The sequence below is a fragment of the Anopheles gambiae genome, chromosome 2 (assembly GCF_943734735.2).
Source record: "Anopheles gambiae chromosome 2, idAnoGambNW_F1_1, whole genome shotgun sequence".
NCBI classification, from domain to species: Eukaryota; Metazoa; Arthropoda; class Insecta; order Diptera; family Culicidae; genus Anopheles; species Anopheles gambiae.
In genome coordinates, this window is record NC_064601.1 from 22,375,552 (window position 1) to 22,399,274 (window position 23,723).

The 23,723-nt window shown below is 47.5% G+C and overlaps 4 protein-coding genes across 5 annotated transcripts in view; 2 read left to right on the plus strand and 2 right to left on the minus strand.

The window, feature by feature from the left end:
- LOC1273419 (steroid receptor seven-up, isoforms B/C) overlaps positions 1–13,065 on the plus strand; it is an 82,452-nt gene extending 69,387 nt beyond the window's left edge. For both annotated transcript variants that reach the window (XM_312394.5, XM_061652696.1), the window contains exons 4-5: positions 11,210–11,367; positions 11,462–13,065. In XM_312394.5, coding sequence (XP_312394.4) covers positions 11,210–11,367; positions 11,462–11,578 — 275 coding nt within the window. In that variant the 3' untranslated portion in view covers positions 11,579–13,065. The remainder of the gene's footprint in view (positions 1–11,209; positions 11,368–11,461) is intronic.
- A 2,763-nt stretch (positions 13,066–15,828) lies between these two features.
- On the plus strand, positions 15,829–17,158 carry LOC5667458 (coiled-coil domain-containing protein 134). The gene is made up of 3 exons (XM_001688328.3): positions 15,829–16,288; positions 16,454–16,575; positions 16,646–17,158. The coding sequence occupies exons 1-3, from the start codon at positions 16,117–16,119 to the stop codon at positions 17,066–17,068; spliced, it is 717 nt and encodes a 238-aa protein (XP_001688380.2). The 5' UTR covers positions 15,829–16,116; the 3' UTR covers positions 17,069–17,158.
- On the minus strand, positions 17,097–17,914 carry LOC3290635 (nuclear cap-binding protein subunit 2). Its single transcript, XM_312392.5, has 2 exons — positions 17,736–17,914; positions 17,097–17,626 (listed from the first exon to the last, which is right to left on the minus strand). The coding sequence occupies exons 1-2, from the start codon at positions 17,805–17,807 to the stop codon at positions 17,207–17,209; spliced, it is 492 nt and encodes a 163-aa protein (XP_312392.3). The 5' UTR covers positions 17,808–17,914; the 3' UTR covers positions 17,097–17,206.
- Positions 17,915–17,978: 64 nt separating this feature from the next.
- On the minus strand, positions 17,979–23,632 carry LOC1273417 (meckelin). Its single transcript, XM_061645143.1, has 8 exons — positions 23,088–23,632; positions 22,109–22,911; positions 19,926–20,558; positions 19,572–19,853; positions 19,360–19,506; positions 18,528–19,289; positions 18,376–18,463; positions 17,979–18,307 (listed from the first exon to the last, which is right to left on the minus strand). Exons 1-8 carry the CDS (start codon positions 23,329–23,331, stop codon positions 18,063–18,065), a joined length of 3,204 nt encoding a protein of 1,067 aa, XP_061501127.1. The 5' UTR covers positions 23,332–23,632; the 3' UTR covers positions 17,979–18,062.
- Positions 23,633–23,723: the final 91 nt, after the last annotated feature.

The window sequence follows — 23,723 nt, forward strand, 5'->3', positions numbered from 1 at the left end:
AAAAGTGACTCGAAAAAGGGGGTGACGACACCCCGGCAAATAGCCAAAACAGCGAGAAACCGTCATACCGTAGAGCGCAAACGAGCGCAAACCCAGAAGCTGGCCAGCAACCAGAACGAATTAAAATAATTTCATTTAACGGCCAAACCCAACCTTAGTGCTCGGCCAGTCAAGTCAGCAGACCTGCCACAAAACAGCCAGCCGGAAAACCGGAAAAGCCGTCACCTTCCGGTGTGCGGTGGTGCTGGCCCTTTGGGTGATGATGGTGGCGCGTTTAAGGCCGGAGAAAAAACATGTGTTTCCCGGCTACTCGGCAGGACATTGGGACAAAGGACACAAAATGGGAAAGGAACGGTACACGGTACACATTGCAAAGTGGAAAAGCCACTGAGCAGAAATGAAGTGACAAAACTGTGGTTGGGGAAGACCAACCAGACCGACACAGACACAGACTTCTCTGCAGAGAGGAGCCGTCGATGCGCTGGTGTATTGTCTGTCGGACGCAAATTAATGACTTGTAACGCCCAAACGGCACCGCGGCCGTTTGTTTGGTGGTTGGAGTGGGTTTTTTTTGTGTGTGTGTGTGTGCTACCCATATTTACACAGTGCTTGCCGTGTGTCGCGCGACACTGTTTGCCTTCTCCTTTTTGTGTAACTGTATTATTTTGTTTTTTGTTTCGTTATCTCTATCGCGACATTTTTACAGCACACACCTAAAGAGCATCATCGATCCCACACTGGGTGGCAATGTACTCCAGCAAAATATAATTCGTACCACGGTTGTTAGATTAGAGATTTGGTGTGCTGTTTTGTGTGATGCAAGGACAAGCAATCGGATCTTTCCTTTTTTTTGTCATCAAGAAACACATATAAACACGTTCGACAATGACTAATGGCAGTAGATGCATGGGGACGGAATGTTGATCCATCCGCTATCCAATCAGCTCGTAAAGGAGTAGCATTTTTACGCGATTTCCATTGGGTATGCTGTCTACTGCTATCAAATGATACAGTCAATTGCCAGTTGGTGTTATGTATGTGTATCTTTCATTCCTTTCCCCCCCTCCCACAGTAACGAGTACGATAACACTTCTTCTTACCTTTTTAAATTATAACAGCAGAGGAAAGTATATGGCTTCTACCAATTTTGGGGGTGCAGGGAGGGAAAAGCGATTTTTCAACAACCACAACAGAGTCCTTTCCAAATGCACTAACCTGGAAAGCCTTTTGCGTGTAAGATAAGCGACGAAACTTTCAACGATCCTCCGGTCGACTTACGAAACTGCAAACGACCAAAGTGTACCACCCGTTCTCTCTTCCTCTCCCTCTCTCTCTCTCTCTCGGTATCGGACGCATTACGGTCGATTAAACGTATCGGAATGGCACACTGCCGCCAAAGGACTGCGAACTGCCATGTTCCTATTGTGACCGGTGACAGGAAATAACAGGAAGCTGAAAATTGAAAAAATGGTTGAAATTAACAAAAGATGGCACACGTGCGGAATTGGGAGTGGAGGCGAGAAAAGGAGAGAAAAAAAGCCACCTTCCCAGCAGTGCAAACATTCGTCGTACGCTATCGTTCCCATTTCCAGGTGACAGGTGCTAACAGTTCACGTTTCCCCACACAAAACGGTGAAAGTTAAAAGTCCTTTCTTCTGCTCCTGCGAGGAGCGAATCCCTTTTCCACACTATCGCAGAAAAATTCACCAACTGTCACCCCTTTGACAGCTGATACTATCACTACGTTCTTCTAGTGTATCTGTATGTGTGTGTGTGTGGGTATGAAATGTTGCTCTCTTTTTGCGTTATCAAACCTTGCGCACCAAACCAAACAGGCTAGCGGTTTGGTGGTGGTGGTGGTGGTTGTTTGGAAACCACAGCCAACTAATTAAATATTTTAATTTGATTTTAATTGTTTCGTCAACCTCCAGGCAGGCCATGAGCCGTATCTCCCTCTGTTTTTGTGCACCCAACCACCCCTCCGAGGGCTCCGTTCCGTGCGGTAAAACAAGCAACTTGAGCACGTTTTATGAGATTCTTTTCAAACATGTAACTTTAAAAGGACACAATGCACAGGGGAACACGTCTTGGCACGTACATACTCTCACACACACACACACACAGTATCGTCACACATGCATGATAGTGGAGAAGGCCTGTTGTAGACACATGTTTTACGCCCGATTACCATCATTATGATTAGCAATTTGCCCGTGATTAAAATTATTGTTTTACGACTTTACACGCCCCACACGCCAAAGGGTGCTCTGTGTGTGTGTGGTGTGAAAGAATGTCACTTTCGTTATGATTCCTTTCCCATTGCCCCAAATTTTGGAGGTACGATGCTGCTGCGGATGCCATTAAACTGTGTCGGTTTAGTGGTTTGCCACTGCCCGACCCGTCTTCAACTACGATGTAGCCTACGGAAGAGCATTATCTCCTATGAGCATCAGCTTTTGGTGTCAACCACTGCCTGGAAGCGGTGGTAGTGTCGTGGCGGGTTCATCCCCCTTGACATAAACACACACAAGATGATGACGATGATGAGCTAAGTGGCTCTACGCACCGTTTAGTGCCGTTTTGCTCGGGTTAGGCACGGCAAACACATTCGTCTGGGGGTTGAAGATGGTGCTGTGAGATGTACCAGACCACGGCAGACACTTCAGAGCAGTTCAGAGCAGTTCATATGCCATCGCCACTGGTGAGGACAAGGACATGCGTGACTTTTGGGGCAGGAAAAGGTAATGTGTGCCGTACTTGAGCCGAACGATGGTGTAACTAGACTACGTTACACTCTCGCAGCGATGCAGCGTAATTAAGGCGAGCAGAAAGATGATTGCACATCTGGCAGATTGAGCTGATGAAAAATCATCGATCCATGTTGACAAAGTACAGCAAATGGCTGAAGGCGACCCGTTGTGACGGGGTGTCGGTGTAGACGGGTTGTCTAATGGAAGTTTGCAACTCCTAGGACGACATAAAGCAGAAGGATGTAGTGTAGTGAGAAATCGTCCGTAGCTCTCGTCTCAGCAACATTCTGTTGACTTACACACTACTGGAGGAAGGCTTGTCTTCCAGCAAATGTGTTGATACTAGACCATGTACTCTCTACAAACAGTTTTTCTCACTTAAAGATTCTTACTTAAAAAGGGAACAAGCAGAATAATAGCGTAAACAGATTAACAGAACGCTATAAATAACATTGAACTGTGCTAGAGCTTACATGCCCGCCATTACACCGACGTTATCAGCCTGTCAGCTCATTACACGGTCAAGTTATGAGTATCATGCTTGCCCGGAACTAACACAGCAGAGTGTCTGATCGGCCACAAGACTAATCACATGAATAAAATATCTCACCAATTTAGCCTCCCCGCAAGCTAAACCGCAACCCCGGATAAAATGTCAAACGTCACACAATGAAAGCCCCCGCAAGAGAGCCCCCGGCTAACAACGAAACACACTTGCCGGCTTCATAAAAAATGCATCCTTCCTTGCCTTAGCGTACGTTTTCCTATTTGCTGCACGCGCGTTTTCAACACAAACATGACCTTTTTCCCCACACCGACGTGACGTTTGCGTGTTCTGTGTGGTTAGCGCGAAAGTGCGCTCAACGAAACTGCACTTTGAACGTGAAAATTACCCATTTTTCCACCCCAAAAGGAAAATGACGTGAAAATTGTCTTCTAAACACTACTCCTTTGTGGAATTGCACTATTGCACCTGCTGAAGGATTCCTTTCTTTCAAAGCGGAACACAGAAGAAAAATCAGACAACACTAGGGGGAATTAAGGGCTCATTCTAGTCAGCGCCGTGACGCGTTGACTAACCAACCATTTGACGTTTGATCATGCTGATGAACCAACTGCCAGGCGTACCATTCGCGCTAATGGCCCCGTAACGGTTTGTACCCATTTGTATCGACAGACCAACATCAAAGCGATATCGCGAACCTGCTGTTATGGTTTTTTATTTATTTCCTCCTGTCCTCAAATAATGCACCACTACTTGCATCCCATCGTTCGCGACCACAGTCGAGGCGCCCCATTGTTGTTGATGCGTTACAGCTTTTGGTTTAATGTACAGTGCCGCACAATTGCTGCCGCCGTAGATAAAAGCGGATAAAAGTCGATGGATAAAGGTCCTTCCTCCGCTGTAGTATCTGCCCGTAGGTTTCAACATTAGGTGACACAATACCTCACAGACCGCGGGTGGTCGTTGCAGATTAAAAAGTCAAAATCATCATCCTGCTACGGGGGGGATTGACTTTACTCTCTTGTGTGTGTTTGTGCGGTGTCTGTATGTACCCCTTTTTGTGGTAAAACGACTGGGACTTCCTGGCAGCGACACGCATCCCGGGCCCAGCAGTCATCAATTTGTTGAGCGGCTTAGTTATTGAGTAATTTATTATTTAAAAAAAAAACTAGGTGGCCTAACAGTCTTGTGGCGCGGTTGGGAGTTTGTTTGTTCTTCTATCGTTCTGGGCTCAGGAGTTGCTGAAGAAAATAATCAACATTTTCAAGGGCGTTTCTCGAGTGAGGAAAATTAATCTTTTCAAAATCACCCTCCGGCCCTCTCCTCGGTCTCGACATTGGGTTTTCTGATTGATTAAGTCGCGGTTCACCCGTTTATATTAAAGGAGTCACAAGCAACTCTTAAAAACGAAAGTGATGACTGCGGAATTAAAGAACGGTGCCAACTTGAACCTTGTCCCTTGCATGAAACATTATTACACCACTCTGCACTTGTTTGACAATTCAACCAACAAATAGCGCATCTGTGACTCGCTGCCTAGTCCGCTGCCAAGTCCGCTGCGTATCCGCTCTTTGCAGCAGTAGTAGTAGAGAAACGGTCCATAAAAACAGCAATAACCAGGTACGGTTTACATGTAATGAACGGCCATATATCACTGATGGGAATCTTGTGGCCCTTGTACAATCCGGCCCCCGAGTTCCAATGCGGGCGAAATACATGAATCGACACAGAGAGAGAGAGAGAGAGAGTACAGGACCTCCCGAAAAAAACAGAGAAGAAACAAACATTCATCCCAAGGTGTGTGTGCCGCGGAAGAGTAGACAGACCGAGCTGAGGTTTGGAAATGTGTCAGGGAAATGCCGTTGGAGTATTATGGCCGTCTGGTTTGCCGCCCTCCGGCCGGGAAGGTTAACGACGCCACCATGCACCACCATGCACCATCAGCAAACACCGAGAGGGCGTTCACAATCACAATGTTTACCACCGCCGTGGCAGGGTGTCCTCTCAACCCCACCTCGCCACGATTTTAATGCCTCGCCTTTGTGGCGTACCGCACTGGGGCGCACCGGGAAAACAGGAAGATGCAACTCCAAGTGGAAACGCCCATCCCGGGTCGGGAACAACGTTTGGACATTCCTTTGCCAAACGCGTGGCGCTTTCGGCGGGGGTCGCTTCGCTGTGGGCTCCGTTTGTTTGGATGGTTTTTGGACAAATAAAATCGAAGTAGCCCAACGTTGCTCTGTACCGGGGTGGCGTGGAGCTCCCTGTAGAGGAAACGAAGCTGACAGCTGTCTTGAAGTCTGGAGAGCTAGAGATAGCCTATGCATCACAGTAGCAGCTGATAAAAAGGTACATTTCTTGAGCAAGGGGAGTTTGAAGTTACACCGCCAAGACACTTGAAGTTACAACTTTCAACAATAGAAAAGTTCGCTTCACAACTTGCTGCCAAGATACGGACTTGCGGGACTCGTTTCTTCGTAGCATTCAACATTTCCAAGACTGACTCACGCTGCACTTGTGGATGCCAGGACGGTTCCGAGCAGAGGAATGCGATTTTCTCGCCCCACGCTTCCAGCCCCGGCGATGAGCTGTGAAAGCATCTCCGCAAACAGCATTTACAAATGGCAGTTGTGCAATCAGCGGACTTACAGCGAAAACAGTAAAACATTTCAAATATTTGTTTTTACGATCAACGGGTACACAGAGCAAGCGGCATTGGCTTGGAATGGGGAGAGAGGACCACTTCGTCCCGAAGGCAGCAGTAAGGCGGAGAACCCCTCCACCCCGAGAGAGCTCCCGCAGGACCCATCAAGCCAATGAAATTTAATAAAGTGCGCTATCTTTTATTGGTTGTTTCAGCCAACCGCAACCAACATCGGCAACAAACACCCACAGCAGGAACAGCACAAAAAAGAGTAGTATTCAAAAGGTGGACCCCGAGACCAAGTCCGCCAGACGAATGAACACACACACACACACCAACGTTTATCGATTGATGATTAATTGATGGATAAATGTGCATCGGGCGGGGCCCGGCGCGGCACAAAGATTTACTTTTGGCCAGTTTGACCGTGGCGTGAGATTTTGGTGTTCGTTTTCTTTTTTTTCTCTCCCGTTTTTGGGGAACCTTCGGAGCTGAGTCCGGGCGCGCACGCGTGCCTGTACACTGACAAATGTATACCACAATCGCACACAAACACACAGGTTGCCCTCCCCTCGAAGCCATCACGAAGCCCCTGTCTGTGTGTGGGGGGTGCCAACCTTTTTGCCAATTATGGCAAGTGCATTCCTTCTTTCTCTCCTCCCCCTGAGGAGTGGGAATGAGTGGGGTGGAATGGGTCGGTTTGTTTGCACAGGGAATTAATATTGCCGGCACAAAATGGCGCTTGGGCGCAGCATCGGAGGCGGGAAATTAATTATAAATTAAGCATCGAACGGCGAAGCGACATCGGAAGATCCCTCACCAGCCTCAGCTTCAATCAGTATCAATTCAGCGATAATTTATCGACCAAAATTGGCAAACAGTTTGTCGGCATTGCATTAGTGATCGATGCCACTCGCCACTCGTGGAGCACTAGAGTTCGTAGGCACTAAACGGGCGGGATATGCGCTGCATTTGCATAAACGCAGGCGTTTACAAGCGTGACACTGACTAATCGAAATTAGTAGCTTATTTATTACGCGCTTTCACGACTTTTCTCTCCCACCCTTTGTTTGCATGCGTCGCTTTCCCCCCCATTCAAAGGGTGGGGACGATTTATTAGTGCTCCCAAGCGTTATTAGTACGATGGGCTACAGAGCTCCATGCCGGTCCGCTCCTCATGCAAGCCTGCTTCAATTACACGAAACATATCTAATGGCATTAATTTAAACCATTCCATTCGATAACACCCTCATGCGCGACGGTGGCCACACTCTTATTCTTACTGTGCTGGAGCGCATTTTCCCATGCACGAAAGCTGCAGCACCTCGAGACAGGCAACAACAGGCCGTACAAGCCGTTCCCTTGCATTCTTATGCAGAACGACGCATAAAGAACGACGCGCATCAGTGCATTGCGCTTAATTTACCATCATTAAGGCGCACCCGGGGAATGGGGGAAGCCCCGAGACACGGCGCAATATTCACACCACTCCACAATACCGCCACCACGTGTCATACGCAACGCGCTGAAACGTCACGCGTACATCTAGTAGCCCGGGCGACAGAGGTTTGTTCAAAGAACGCGATCGAACATGTGCTCCCGCATCCAATCGTGGCTGCGCTGCGTGGTGAAAGTGGTAATAAAAGCATAATAAATACACTCCCTCGCTGACACGCTGGTTAACAAACACTTGTTCCCTGGCAAGCATAGATCACAGTTAATCGTTCCCCGCACCCGGGGAGTGTCTTGGGTGTGGAGCATCGATCGAGAATCGTCTTCGAGGAGCGGTGTGAGTTTGGCTTATTTATGATGAGAGACACACTTCTCCCATCGGTTGCACATTGCTGATCATGCATGGTAAAGAATGGCAATTTGGACGGCTTAAATTCTCCCCCAACCTGTCCCAATTGGCTTCAACCATCTGAGCCATTTGGAGTGTGAGGCTGAGGAGTGAAAATTCATCATCATAGGATTATTTTCCCGGCCCGCACACAGCTAATGGATCGTCTAATCCGACGGCATGAAATCTCTTTGATGTCTTGCTGCCGACCGCGGTCTCCCACAAACGGTACTGCGCCTTAAGCGACATTGCACACACACACACACACAAAAAAGATAATTTAGTACGAAAATTTGCATTTGCTCAGCAGTTTTTTTTTGCGTGCGTGTGTGCATTGTGGTGCAACTTTTTTAATACTTTCCGCAAGCAAAGGCGCCCGGTTTTTGCAGCAGTAATGCTGCTCATTAAAAATGGCGCACAAAAGGACGAAGGACGTCCGTTGCCGGTGCAGGAGTTGCAAGCACGGTCTGGCACGGTATCAGTTACAACACATCATTAAGATGTTTGCTGGACAAAGGCGAAACGTTTTCTTCGGGAGTTTGTTCGTCCCGTTCGGGGAATGGGGGGTTTTTAAGGGCAGTAAGACGATAGTTTTACATTTTCGGGCATCTTGGTTCGTCGTAATCTCTATCTCTCTAAGATAAGATTGTTCATACACAAACTACCTTTCGTTTTAAATTACAATCTCGCCCATGCGCGCCCAAGCTAGGTCGGGAAAATGCACTTGGAAAAAATCAATTCCACTCATTCCTCCGAGTTGGACATTGGTTGGACAGCGGTAGCAACATAAGCATCTGCTGCTACACCCTTCCGGCGATGATGATGCTGCTGCCGGCCGTTCGGTTGTCAATCGACCTACATAAAGTGTTCGTAATCAGTAGCAATTTGCGCTAATTGGTCCGAATGGAGTGAAGAATGTCAAGCTTGGTCACAGCACAGAGAGGGTGCGCCGCTGCTTCCCAACCCAGAGACGGTTGCTGCAAACCCAAACGCGCAAGCCACTATAAGAACAATCCCCCTCCCCTAGCGGCAGAGCTCCCCGAGCATGATGGAAAATAAAGATTATTGTCTTTAATTTGGTCGCCCGTTGGCACTCCCTTGCTCATTGCCGTAGCGAAATAGAGCGTAGATCATCGCCATGCAGCACTTTCCTACGAACGGTGGCGCGGGATGGCACCCGTCGCTGTGTGTGTGTGATACTGTCGCATTCTAGGCCTTCATCAAATTGAAGGCAGTTTAATTGAATTTCATCACACCCACCCCCTTGCATCCGTGTCGATCGTGCGTCGATCGTTCTAGCTTCCATTGCCAGCCCCCCCCGGGTTGCGTAACCGGTAGCTTGCGCATTAGATGGTGCCGCTCGTTTTGTTACGCAGAACACAAAAGGGTTCGGGGAGCTACAAAATCTGACACTTTTCAAAACCAACCGCTTACTTAACCTTTTCCATCCAGGGGGTTTTCCCTGTGACCCTTTTCGAAAGAGATGATCGAAAGCATATGTGTTACACACTTTGAGTAATTAGTGCCAGCGTTACTGGTAAAATTTGTCAAACCATGAGTGAAAAACCCCCCTCAACAATCAAACCCAATTAAACAGTGACATTCTATGGTTCATTCCATAGCTGTCACCACAAGACAGGTGAGCGAAAGGCAAATTCCTTCAGCACGCGTAAGCGCTAACTCCAGCCGTTACGCTTTCCGTTCACTACACACATCATCCTATAGCCTCATCATCAGCCTCATCATCAGTCTCATCATCCTCATCATTACCATCGTGTCCTCGATGGCACGATGCTTGACATGAGCCAACGAGAAACGAGAAACAAAACAACAGCGGGTTAAAAAAAAGAAACCTCCACGACAAACAACAGATGTTATCGGAGCAGCAGCTTTTTGAGCGGCTATAGCCTCTCTATTGGTTAACCCATTAACAACGAAACGACGGAGTCAAGTGCGGGACCCTTCTTGAGCGGCGGTGTAGCGGTGGTATAAGCGGGCACCCACTCGCTCGAAACTTCAACCGCGAGCGGAACATGTCCCCCTTTGCGTGCGTGTGCGCAGCGATGAATAAATTTTAATTACCCTATGCGCTACTTGATTAGCCGGAGCCGTCTCGCCGTGTCACGCAGCGGCGCAGCAGTTTGGAGAACGGGGCGCACGCGACCACGGAACGCATTCCGGGGAATCCGTACCCCGGGGGGTTTTATTAGTATTTATGCCTCCGGAGCATTAGCGAGGCAGCTCGGTTCAATTGACTGGCTTGGTGTCCGGCCCACTCCCGGGTGCAGCTTGACGGTGTGGAGGAAGTCCGAGATTCGGTGTGATGGTGGGAGCACAAGGAGCAAATAGTTCGCAGATTTGGGTATGCGTTTTTTTTTTTGTTTGGCACAAGACATCGGTAGAACATAAAGCAGACAATATAAAGCACAATTAAAACATAACTTCGCTCGGGGAAAATGTATTTCGTTAGTCCCCATCGTTCCTTTCCAAAAGAATAAAACAAAGTAGAATTTCTTCCCATGGTCGGCAATTCCTCCAGACGCGGCGCGGCAAGAATGCACAGCTATGATGACGCGTCAACGGTACCGTGATTTATGGATCTTTATGGTCTCCCTGGTGCTCTTGCCGGTGATATGTGGCAAGATTACGGGCGAGGAATTAAGATGGCATTGACGTTGTCTCGAGTGGATTTTTGGGCAGTGAAGCATCTTCTTCGCGAGTGTGTACGTGTGTGTGTGTCGTTGAAGTCATTCCAATGTTCGGAGCGTTTTTCAGTAGTCTTTCAGTACAGTAGTCTCGGTAGTCGGAAGTAATTTATGCCTCTGCTAATGGCACTGTGTGTGAGACTGCACTTGATGGCTGCACTTGCGGGGTAGTAGTACCTATCCCTATCTTAGTACATTTCATTCTTCATTTTTAGCTCTTTTGTGTTTCTTTGTTTTCTTGTTACTCTCCTCATTTCACACATTAATCAGTTTCACTTTTATTCTTTTTTCCAGCTAGTTTCAACACACTTTTGTTCGTTTTGTTTTTACGCTTCATGGCTTCATTTCTTTATGCTTTCTTATCACTAATCTATGTTTTAAGTTTCTTCTTTTTCCCCATTTAAAATGGCTTAAGTTCTCTTCACCGGTATTAACCAAAGCTTTAACACACACCTAAACACACCCTCTTCATCGTCCAGACACGCCAAAAAACGCGCACAAGCACCATTTGCACGATTAATGAACACTTTGCTTTCCTTCTAACAAACACTGTTATCTCAGGGTAAAAAAGGTGGATATGATTTTTTTATTATTATTATTTACATAATTTCGTTTAGTCTACTCTAACCTTCCCCAATCCCTTAAACTCCTTGGCTCCTTCCTTCTTGAAGCATACCCTTGTAGCTTTTTTATAAGATTTTTCTTTTAGTTTCAATGAATTTAGAACTAATTGTGTTGCTTTCTTGCGTCTGCTCCTACTTCCAGATGCTTGTGGGCTGTCGGACGTGGCACACATCGAGTCGCTGCAGGAGAAGTCCCAGTGCGCGCTGGAGGAGTATTGCCGGTCCCAGTATCCCAATCAACCGACCCGGTTTGGCAAGCTACTGTTACGTCTTCCCTCCCTCCGAACGGTCTCCTCCCAGGTACGGCTCAGCCGCTCTTTGCGCCAAATGATTGTAGCAGTCGCTCCGTTGCTATAACACCGATCCGTAACCGATCTACTCTCGCCCTTACCAGGTTATAGAGCAACTGTTCTTCGTCCGACTGGTAGGCAAAACGCCTATAGAAACGCTCATCCGTGACATGCTGCTGTCGGGCAGTAGTTTCTCCTGGCCCTACCTTCCCTCGATGTGACACACGGCCGTGTGGCGCCAACTGACAACGACATGATCTTCACTGATGATGGGAGGCGCGTCCACTACCGCGGTAGCGGCGGCCGCCACCCTTCAACATCAGCAGCAACAGCAACAGCAGCAACAGCAGCAGCAACAGCAACAGCAACAACAGCAGCACCATCTGGAAGAGCTGCAGCACCAGCAAGCCCACTCACACCAGCAGCAGCAACTACAGCAGCAACACCATCAGCAGCAACTTACCCACCATCTGCAGGCTCAGCAGCAGCTACACGAACAGCACGATCACCAGCTACAGCAGCAGCAGCAGCAGCAACAGCAAGCCCTCGGTCTCGCTAACTCCCAGGCACTATCCCCTTCGTCCAGCTCGTACTACAGCAGCTGCTGCTCGGATATGGCCGCTGCCGCACTGTCCTCGCTGATGGCCACCACCAGCCAGTTCACCCAGTTCCAGAACACGCTCAACTTTGTCAGCGGCGGTACGATCGGGGCCACTGTAGCCGCCAGCAACACCACCAGCAGCAGCAACAGCAGCAGCAGTAGCAATAGTAGTAGCGGCAGCCACGCCAGCACTAGTAGCTCGCGCAGTGTTGCAAGCGCCGGTGACACACTCGCCGCACCCGGATCTAGCGGTGAAGGTGCGGGAGCACCGGACAGTGAGAGTGCGACGATCGACGGCAACCAGGATGGGGGCGGCCACGTGAACGGCAGCTTCGACAGCACGCTGGCAGCACTGGCTGCCGTCGATCATGCTGTGCCGGTCGGCGATACGCGCAAAATGATCCTCGGGCTGGGAGTCAACCACCATCTGCCCGCCAGTCTGCAGCTGATCGAGGATATGGATCACCGGGCCGGAGATTCGGACAGTAGCAGTGGGCAGCAGCAGCTGCGGCACCAGGACGACACGAACGTGTCCGTCGTAGACGATGAGGCGTAAGCGTAAGCAACGATGTGAACTCAGACACTCTCCCTCGGCGTCACGGTACTCGGTATTCTCCAAGAGAATGTTAGCCAAGGTAAACGCACGCAAGGTGTCGTTCGGTTAAAAATCTATTATTTATCGCGAGCAGTCTTCATTTCGACCTATTTGTTCGTTTTTTTTTTAAAGAAATCTTGAGCTCGCTCGCTTGTACACGCTAAATTATGTTTCGCCCAAACTTTAAAAAAAAAAACACACCCTTGTGCAATGTTGTAGTGCCCGCCGGTGGCCACACGCTCACCACTCGGAAGCAGAGTGACAGGGCGCAGTTCAGGATCGTAGGCTCGCGTCAGTTGTTCGGTTAAGGTTTTTTTGGAAAGCAAACAAACTTATCGAATTATCTATAGTCTATATACATGTATCGTACTGTGTGTGTGTGTGAGTGTAATTAAGAAAGAAGGGACAGAGATAAAGGTGCGTGCTGATTTAAACAACAAAAAAAACAAACTGATATTGCAATATAGAATTAAGCGTGAATAAACTGTGGCATTTCTGCAAACACCGCAAAACTCTGGCGCAAATGGATTTTAACAGCAGGGCAAAGAATTCGGATAGAGCCACACAGTTCAGTCGCTCATTCTCTTTTCTCCAACAAGATCAAACAAAAAAAGAACCACCAAAAGCGACTCTAAGAGGTCCCTCGAGAAGCTAAGAGGTCCCTCCCAATAAAGTCCCAAGCTAGCTGTGCGAGATGTCACAAATCACAACAACAAAACTGTTGACCGTCCATAATGGTTCCCCCCTCTCCCCCTTTTTTAATGGAAGTAGTTCCAAACTGTCCTCTTAGTGTCTGTGCTCGAGTCCTGTTCAGTTTAGTGCTTTAGTGCCACGCTGTACATAGAGTGCGTGTGTATGTATGTGTGTGTGTGTCTGTAGAGAACACATTCGTTCTGTTAGCTTGGACTGCAAAAAAACAAAAAAACCCCATCCAATCAATTTTCAATCGCCCTGTTGCGATTTGATGTGAAGAGTTAGGGCTTGCTCTTTATGCTGCTGGCCTAGGTTGGCTTTGCCGTTTTGTCCTGTGCTGTTGAGAATTCGGCAACGTTTTGGTTTAGAATGTAGCATACACAAAATATGTTTTAGGTTCACCTACACCATCATTATCATCATCATCATCATCATCATCATCAACGCCACCATCTTTATGGTAATAATGCAAAAACCGAACCGGTCAATGTACATATATATGTGTAATCAACTACAAATACAGAAACGTTCTTCCGCGAGCGAAGATCTGCAGAGGGACCCCCGGTACTGGAAAGAGGGACAAATCTGTAGTGTTAAGCAAGGGGAGAAGAGGGAGAGGGATGGGGGGGGGGGGGGGTCTAAGAGAGGGTGTAGGTACTACGCTAAAAGTAGTATAGTAAGAGCGTGAGCAGATAGCAGAATCAAAATAGTTTAGTTAATTTAATTGTGCGTTGAACGTTTGTGTTTTTTTTAAACAGGTAACTTGTAGTGAACAAACATGACAAAAATCCCCCCGCCAGCTCATCCAGCCACCTCTACCCACTATGGAGCGTCCATAATATTAGTAACGTTATTGATCTTCTTGTAGGGACGGCCACGAGCTGGCCTATGAGAACCCCCTGTTTGTATGTGTGTGTGTTTCAAAACTCCATTAGGAGTGTAAAATCAAAGCCAATCAAAATGGGCAATCGATAGTGGTATGGTTTAAATGTTTTTGTTTAACTTATATGTTACACCAATTACGCACCACACAAAAAAACAAGCCCGTAACGAAGAATGAAGCAATGGTATCGATCGCTCGCGGAAAAAATGCGAACAAAAGATGATGATGGACAAAACTAGTTAAACGAAAGTTACGCAAGTTAAGCAAGAAACAGAAAAAGCATAACGGGGTAAATATGTAGGCAGGATGAATAGGGGGAAATGGGAAATAAGAAGTTAGAAGAAAAGTAAAGATACTTTTAAAACAAATATGAAAATTAAAGCAACAGACAACAGAGGAAAACAGCAAACAAAACAAAAAAAGGACAAGAAAATAATAAAACAAAAAAAACACATATGTAATATTTATATACAACCTTCGTTTGATTCGAGTGGGAACTGTGTGGGAAAGTGAACGTGGAAAGGCTAGAGCAAGAAATAAACAAAACAATATGTAAACATGAAACAATATGGAAAAACGAAAGTCTTTCACACCTTTATTTGCGTTTGCGTTGGCCTGTTGTCCGTACCGTTTGAGGGTGAACAATAGAGACGACACCTATTGCCCTGTGCCCCTCGATCGTTATCCATGGATCGAAAGCGTAAGGAGAACAGAGATTCAACAACAAATCTACCAGGTTTTGAAGCATATTTTGTTTCCTCCCTTTAAATGCTCCCTCCAGCCGTGTTCGGTTCCTTCAAGTAAATACCACCCACCCATCCCAAACCCGGCGCAATTGGAAAAGATTTCCCAATAAAATCACATCATTAATTATCACGCGATGTCATTAATCATTGGCTGCCACCTTTCACACCTTCACCGTTCGCATTTGAATGTAACGCCTTTTGGTCAATTGATGAACACACACACACACACACACACACACACATACATGTTGGGTCCAGCAACAGGGAAAAGGGCTGTGTCCCGTTGTCGGATGGGATCTTTACGGGAGATCCTAATCAAACAATTTGACGACAGCGTACCGATCATGCATGCTAGATCGACGCTTGGGGTAGATCAGTGATGTTTGACTTTTGGGTTTTGTGTTCATTGATGATTCTACTGCAAAAATATAGCTCACTGAAAGTGCGTGCCTTATGGGTTTATTGATTATAGTGATGCAAAATTTTGGATGATTTTAGTTACATTATGGTTAGGTGTTCTTCTTCTTTGGGTAACGAATTGCACAAGCCTTACACAAACTAGTTTGTATTTATTTTGCCACACAACAGTATAATCTTTCCTAGCGACATGGATCGGATGGGAACCGAATGTGAGACATTAGGCCAATACTCTAACACGTCTAATACATTTTTAACACATATTTGTTTTATGTTTGTTTATTTTTTTATTTGTTTAGGAATTATCGACGATATTTGAACTGTTGTTGTTGTGTGGGCAGCATAAAACATAAATATTTAAACACTTTTTCTGACCATCCGAACATCCGCATTGACCATATTGCGCGTCCCACGTGTGCTACAACTCATTTGTTTTACACTAGATGGCGCTGCCGTACAAAAAATCCAGTTAGAAAAAATGAATTCAACAAAACTGGCAAATAAACATCAAGAACATTATCAAAAAATATGTATTTAATTTGCACATAATCCAATGATTCAGGGTGCCTTCAAATTCCACCTCCACATCAATACTTAAAAATGAATTGCAACGTGTTTATTTACAACGATGTCCTCTACCTTGTCCATGCAACCCCCCGATGTGCTTTGTTTACCTCAAAAGCAGTTTGAAAGCAACACGGTTTGCGGCACGATCATAAACAGTGCAGCAACAGCAAAGAAAAAAAAACTCCTAAATTATCGTATCACCACCATCGTTAGGGTTTAAAAAGTGAAGCCAAACATCGTCCAATTACATTCACAGAATGGCTCGGAAAACGTACTCCTCGGTGGATTGTTTATTCATACTCTTCCTAACCTCAACCTTTGCCGAGTTTTCCGGGCTGGAGAAAAACACTTTCCCACATCCTGTGCACGCGAAAGACGTTGAGAAAGTACCGGAGCTCGATCTGGGTAAAATAATCAACGAGAAAGTTTGTATCCTTTTCAATGAGCGATTGTTGGCTGAAAGCAGTGTACGTTCCTTCGTTACACTAAAAGGACACGTCAGTGCTTTTTTTCTGGCCACGCGTTATCTATCCAATTTGGCTTATCGTTGTGCGAACAATTGGAGTTTTTTTTCCTTAACTAGCTTCATTGCAGACGCGAACATATTCGTACGGAAGCGGGAGGAACATAAGCTACTGGTGAACCATCTACAATCGATCGAAGATTACAGCAAACGGTACAAACTCATGAAGCTAGGAATCGATGAAATCCTACGGGTGCGTGTATTTAGCTCCCATTGGGTTGGAAAAACTCATGCTAACCGCTTTACCCACACACGCATTTCAGATAATCCGCGAGGAAGGAGGCAAACTGAGGGGCAACCAAATTACGGCCGAATCGGAATTTCCCAAACTTCAGGAACTGATCAATGCGCTGGCACAGTTTCTCGAAAACACCTGCCTGTTCGGTGAGATGGTATTACACTTCCCGGACATGTCCTATCGCATACTGAAGGGCGTTTCCGACTGGCGCACCCTCATGACGGATGCGCTGAACTACACGAAAACGTTCGTGAAAATATTGGACGAGAAATCCATCGAACTGCTTGGGCTGCTCAATCAAGAAATTAACGAGGACCAGCGAACGCCAGAGTACGTGAACCCGTACCGAGAGGGAGCACAACAGACGGAATCTGCCAAGCCGAAGAAAAAAAGCAAATCGAAACCAAAAAAAGGACCCTCACTGTCACCCGCCAAGACAGAACTGTAAAAGCACACACACAACATGCACATGCAGCTCCGGTTGTAGAAAATGATTTCGTTTACTTAAATATACGCTTATGAGGAATTTACAATATAACCTTATCGCCCTAGCTCCGGCTGTACCGTTGGCCGATTGGCACGTGCTCTACTCGCGCATGGACGGTGCACCCAGCTGTCCCATCTGGACCATCTTGCCGTAACCGCCCCGGCCCAGATCATGATCCTGCCGGTACTCGTCGCGCACCTGGCCACCCGTCTTGCCCCGTCCGTACTGTCGGCCCTCGATGAAACCGGCGTCCCAATCGACGCGCACGATTCGATCGTCCAACCGCGTACCGTTGATGTATCGCATCGCACTTTCCGCGTCTAACCGTGAATAGTACTCGACGAAGCAGAAGCCGCACGGCGTCTTCTTGAATTTGTCCAGCCCCATAATGATGCGCCGCACATCACCGCAGCGCGAAAACAGCTCGTGGATCTGCTCCTCCGTGGTGTAGAACGAAAGATTACCCACGTACAGGGTGGAGGAAACGCGCAGGAGCTTTTCCTGTTCATGCCGGGAGCCCTAAAAGCATGGGAGAGACAACGATAAACAATTGCACCAATTGCAAGCGAGATTGCTCAAGCGGCTGTGTAAGCACGTGCGACGGTCCCTTACCGTGAGCGAGCCTTACCTTGAAATGTTGGTCCCTGTATTTACTCAGCGATACCGATGGCGTATGAACGGATTGAATTTGAGAAGACATTTTCCGGGCCTTTTAATTTTAGCAGAAATTGCCGCAAACCAACGATGCCGCAAAATGTACGCCAGCTATCATAACAAATCCCTGCCAATGACGACTTGACAGTAGGCATCGGTGAATGACATTTGAGCGCACAGCGCCATCTGCACGCCAAAAATACAACCATAAAACATTTCATTTTGTAAAATCACTGATGAATATCTTTATTATTGTTCTGCTGAGAAACTTAATTGAAATTTACTTTCAATGTGCCCTATTTTATATCAAAAAGCGTTTATCGATCAGCGTTTTCTTCGCTAGATTATTCTTAAGCACATAGTTCATAACCACCTCGAAACACTTGTAAACGATCCCGATCACCACGATGCCCAGCAAATAGTTCCCAGTCAGCAGCACGACACAACAAAACAGCAACAACTCGACCTGGAAGAAAATGCTCTCATTGCCGTTGAACAGAATTTGGTCGAATGAGTGTCCGTTGTCGATGTAGAAAACACCTTTGTCTGTTGGCGAACGATAGAAAATGGGAATTGAGTAGTGCTACTTCTGAATGGCGACTCTTTTAACTTACTTTCTGTAATGTAATTCTGGAATTCGCAATTTAAGATATTCTCCAGAATGGTGCGCTCTTGGATAATATAGTCAAGATCCTTGAGAGCCTGGAAAACAAACACCAACATGTTAATATGAACCAGTTCTTGCGAATTCTTTGCATTTACATACATGATCGACAAATGCGGCAAAGAAGCGATTCACATTGTAGTACGTCAGTATGGTCCGCTCAAAATTGTACTCGAGCCGACCCCCACCCGGACTGGTAAACACCTCGCTAGCGCTCATCTTGGCGCTCCCGATCAGCTGCGGCCGATTCAGATGCTGATGCGGCCCGAGCGAGGACGAGTTTCGTAACGGCGTAATCAACTTGTCGTAAAACAGGCGCAGATTCTTTGGCACCAGAATGGAGTACGTCTGTTGTTCGGATCCGGGCAGGAGGCCACGATTGCCGCACAGATTATCTTCCTCGCGCTTGAACTGCATTATCATCGAGCACATGTCGGTATCGGAGAACCCGTGTGGGGATCGGCCGTGGATGTAGTATCCATACGATTCCATGCTCAGTATGAACACGGAAATGTTTGCAATCGACGCCACATCGATAAACTGTTGGATGGCATTTTCGATGAAACGATCGTGTATTAGAAAATTGTACAACCGTTGGGCAACGTACACGGTGGTGTAGATTAGTATGCCAACCGCGATCAGGAGCATTTTGTCCCGCTCGCCTAGATGTTCGCTGTTTCGATGCAGATGCAAATCGAACGCATTGGAAGCCCAATTTTCGAAGCCTAATATCACAAATGCAAGCGCCAGCAGGACGATATGGGCAAACATGGATATCTTGCGCTTCGTTGCCAGCTCCTGCCATTCGTTGGCGATGAAGTAGTTTCGCCACGCCGACACACTATCATGCGAGCTGGGTTTGGTCTAAAAGAAGGGCAAATATGGGTCATCCGATTATCGGTACGACGAATAGTATGGATCCCATCCAACTCACATTCGTGCTCGATGCAATGGATGGTGTGTCTAGCTGGTGCAACCGCTGCCCCATCGTGCTGATGTCGAATATCTTGGGCCTCTCCCAATCAATGAAGAAGATGTCTACGTTGGCCATGTAGAAAAACACACGCATCAACTTTATGAGCTGAAGGATAAGAAACGTTAGTAGTACCATGCGTATTGCGCCAGTAATCTTCAGCTCTATCTCACCTTTAAAGCAAATCCAACGTAGATGAACACCTCCACCAGATTCTGAACCTCGAGCGGAAGTAACAAATGTACCGTGCTTTGCGTTTTGTAGGTGAATAGTACATGCAGCACAATAACTCCCAGCACGATCAGGAATGCCGTCCCGAGGTACGAGCCCAGATAGATGAAGAAGTTCCAAAAGATCTCCATATCGTAGTACTGCTTGCTTTGGCGCAGTTTGTAGCAGTACGATTGAAAGACGCTCATTGAAAACGCGAGCAGTATGAATATTGGTAGCAGAATCTGTGGAAACAAAAATGCGCTCAACAAGTTACTGTAAGTATTCCAAGTCCATTGGGAGACGACTTTATGTACCTCCAGCAAAGAAGCGTAACTGTATGCCTTGGTGAACGTAACTCGAAACTCAAACTCAACCGTACTACCCGTGAGTGCCCCCTGTCCGGCCGCAGATGTGTTGAGCAGTGCATATTCCACTCGCACCAGCGGTATGGAGATGCGGTTTGGGTGTTTGCCATGATCCGGATGTAGCTTAAACTCGAGCTCAATCTTCTTCGCGTAGCGTAAAAAGAAGAATTGATTCTTTACATCAATCTCTCCATACAGCTTCGGTTTGTGAAGTTCATTCAGCCCAGACACGGTGTCTACGAGCAGAAACCGTTTCACCAGTTGCCATCGATCCGGTTCTGGGTCAGTGTTCTGCGTAAACGCATTCTCGATCAGTATGGGAACCGAACGCATCAGTCGCACCCGTTGCTCGTAGTAGCTCACGTAAAGCGACAGGAACTCGACCGCCCGGAAGTCCTCAACAAGTCGGTTAACGCTGAGTGCACATTTGCGGTAATAGCTTTGTCCGAAGGGTATCCGCTGCTCCTGGCTGACGTCGTACCGTTCGCAAAGGTTCAGATCGGCAAAGCGCATTTCGCGAAACTGTCGCAAATGGCCAGACAAATCGTAGCCTGCTAGGGTGAAATTGAGCGTGTTGTTTAGCTGAAACGACCGATGGTAATCAATCAGGAAACTTTAGGCGAAAGGGAACCAATGCCTCCAAAAGGTCTATGAGTTTGCGTGCGTGCGTGTGTGTGCAAGTGCGAATGGTTTTGTGGGGTGGCGGTTCGTGTGGCGACATTTGCATATTCGTGTTCAAGGATATCAGGGTGCAGCAACAAAAATGAAGAACGACAAGTAACAGGCAAAGGTACTGGACGGTGCACTTAGAGGCGGGCATAAAAGGTTACAGCCGAGATTTAATGATCCAGATAATAAAATGCCTAAGGAGTTGGCGTTCCAGGTAAGGCGTAAGGTTTCCTTTCTTCCTATTATTGATCCTCGCCACATCAACTATACAAAAAACTAACTAATACAAAAAAGTAGACTAATGCATTTTACCCTCCCCATTTCAACTCTTCGTACAATGTTAGCTAATATTAAGAACACCTTGATTGGCATAACCGGAACAACCCGAACCAACACCAACATGCCTTTCGTTCGTCGATATGGATGCAACACAACATCGACGACCTCAGGCAGGCAAATTCAACGCGTAACCAATGTCAAATATTTGCTCCTAGTAACCACTGGGAACCATCCAAACAACCGAAGGTACCCTTATTTTGCTGCAACGCTTAGCCTACGGACTTAGTGTTCCTTTTGCCATGTGGAAAAGCATGGCATGTTTTTCATTCCATTCCATGATTTCCTCATGAATGGGACATATAGGGTCGATTAAATATTGAAGAGGATCAGTTAGTGGGGGTGACCTTCGATGGTGGTAAAAACATTTACCCAGCACACACGGGGCATCACGCACAGCAGCACTTACGCTGCACTTGACCGGTGTAGGGTTAATCCATTTATCAGTGAAAGGTTGAAATTACATCTCGATAAATATCTCGATTACCGTTTCATAATTCTATACTCTGCTTTTGTAAATGGGGGAAAGCTGTGCTACATAGTAAATTGCGCCAAATAGTGGCTACTGACAGGAAACACTAAGAACTGGGTCATACCGAGCTCAAAGTTTCTTCACCTCTTCTGAACGTAAAAGTTAATCTCCATTTCCAGGACATATCCTACAAAAAATCGGATACATATTCTGTGCACGACCCGGTTTTTTACCGACGTTCTCCCCCCCTTCTGCAGGTCTTTCATTTTGACCCACTTCAAACTCTGGTGCCCCGGGGTTGACCCGCCCCGGCTACAGTTAAAATTAATCATAGCGCATACATTATCGCCCCAAACACTTTTTCTTTCGCTAATGAGTAGCATGTTTGTCCCCAAAAAACAACATTATGCCGTCTACTTCGGCGGCGAGAGGGCACTACCGTTTATGCTTAGTTCCTTGGTTAGGAAAATGTCACGCAACCGAATGGACACAAGCTGCTCGTGCGAGGAAAAGGATTATTAAAACCACTACGATCAATAGACGGGAGAAAGGGGATAGGGGACGTTCTGTCCATCCGCAATGCCGGAAGCAGACCATAATTTGTGGCACTAAAGTAGTGACCACTACCACTGAAGAAATGGCATAACCAACTTACCCGATTGTTCGCATCGCTGTCGTAGCTGTAGTCGAGAAATTTCTCCAACAGTTCGCTGACGTACTTGCCGCGCCGATAGAACAGCCCCGGCCGGACCGTTTCGGGTCCCAGCTTGGGCAGGGTCCCTCCACCACCACCGGCCCCACCCTCACCGGTCAGATAGCTTTGGCTGGCGCTGACCACGCTCGGCATACTGCCGGCATTCGGCACACCCGACGCTCCGAGTGCGGCCAGGTCGTACGTTTGGTACGTGTAGAAAATGGCACACGGCGAATGGCGCTCCAGGCTGTAGAAGCTGAGCACGCACAGATTCGCCAGCTGCTGGCAGTGTCGCACGCTTCGCATCACATGACAAAACACTATTAGGTACTTCACATCCCTGTACACGTTCGCGTTCTGCCGGTTCTGGTGCAGCAATCGGTTCAGGCTGAAGGCGGGATAGTGCTGCACGTCGCGCAGCAGTGACAGCGGTATGCAAAAGTTATGAGCACCACGCGGATCACCCGGCGGCCATCCATCGCCCGGCTCGATGTACAGCACGTTCGCCTTTAGGTCACACTCGCAAACGGCACGCTCGTCGCGGCCCGGCGGAAAGGTGCGGCGCCGTTGATATACGCTCCGGCTGGATTTGGTCGTATTGACGATGCCTACCTGGATCGTTTTGCAGTAGTTGACCGTGTCGAGCCGCTCGGTGGCGGGGAACTGGGCAAAGAAGTCGCTAACGTTCTGGCACACGGGTCGCTGAAGGACACTGTCATGGTCACGGACTGCAACGGCTTGGTCGTTGCACGTGCAGGACAGTTCTGGAATGTATTGGACAGTTGAGATGGTGTACGTTAGCAGACCCGTAGGTAGGATTAACACAAGTAGTGCAGTTTGGAGCTTGTGGAATGGCGGATGGGATGGAGTTTATTTGTTAAATCGATAGGAGGTTATTTGCGGTTGAAAAGTTTAAACCCGCCCCATGGGACATACTCACTGTCTTTGGCCGGAACCAGATGGAGCCCGTCGTCACACAAGCCACACTTGAAGGCGAACAGATCGTAGTACTCGTTGGCCCGGCAGTCGTCGGGCGTGGCGTACAGCTGCACATCGTTCGAGTTGTAAAAGTCCGCACTAGCCCGGACGGCCAGATCACTGCACGAGACAGCTATCAAAAGCAGCACGTTCCTAAGCATTGCCACATACTGAATGATCAATCGTTCACGCACAGAAACTACCATTTTGCACTCGCTCAGCGAACGCTCCTATCGGGCATGGTACACGTTCGCTGGGCTTCCGCAAGGGCTTTCACTTTCACCTGCACTACCGCTGCCGGGGAGGGTTCGAAGGATTCACTCGCACGGACCACAGCACGTATTGACCCACTGGAAGGGTAACGCTCGACTGCATCGTACCGGACCGCTGGAAGGACTCGCCAGGTGGAAATTAAGCATGTAAACATGGAAACGTTTGTTTAGTTGGTATCACCAAGGCAACCGTGGTGTGCAAATACGCGGTCCTGGTCACAATTACAAACAATCGGGCCTGCCGGTACAGTGGTGGGCGTGAGCGTGGGCTATTTGAATAAAAACAATCTTTGATAGCTGTTTGCACCATTTTAGTTCATGGATAA

Coding starts and splice junctions, on each gene's coding strand:
- LOC1273417 (XM_061645143.1), bottom strand. CDS start 23,331: ATGGTAGTTTCTGTGCGTGAACGATTGATCATTCAGTATGTGGCAATG. Junction 19,854..19,925: donor GTTACGCTTCTTTGCTGGAG/GTACATAAAGTC, acceptor TTGTTTCCACAG/ATTCTGCTACCAATATTCAT. Junction 19,290..19,359: donor CCATTGCATCGAGCACGAAT/GTGAGTTGGATG, acceptor CCCTTCTTTTAG/ACCAAACCCAGCTCGCATGA.
- LOC5667458 (XM_001688328.3), top strand. CDS start 16,117: ATGGCTCGGAAAACGTACTCCTCGGTGGATTGTTTATTCATACTCTTC. Junction 16,289..16,453: donor AATAATCAACGAGAAAGTTT/GTATCCTTTTCA, acceptor GCTTCATTGCAG/ACGCGAACATATTCGTACGG. Junction 16,576..16,645: donor GAATCGATGAAATCCTACGG/GTGCGTGTATTT, acceptor CACGCATTTCAG/ATAATCCGCGAGGAAGGAGG.
- LOC3290635 (XM_312392.5), bottom strand. CDS start 17,807: ATGTCTTCTCAAATTCAATCCGTTCATACGCCATCGGTATCGCTGAGT. Junction 17,627..17,735: donor ACAGGGACCAACATTTCAAG/GTAAGGCTCGCT, acceptor CCATGCTTTTAG/GGCTCCCGGCATGAACAGGA.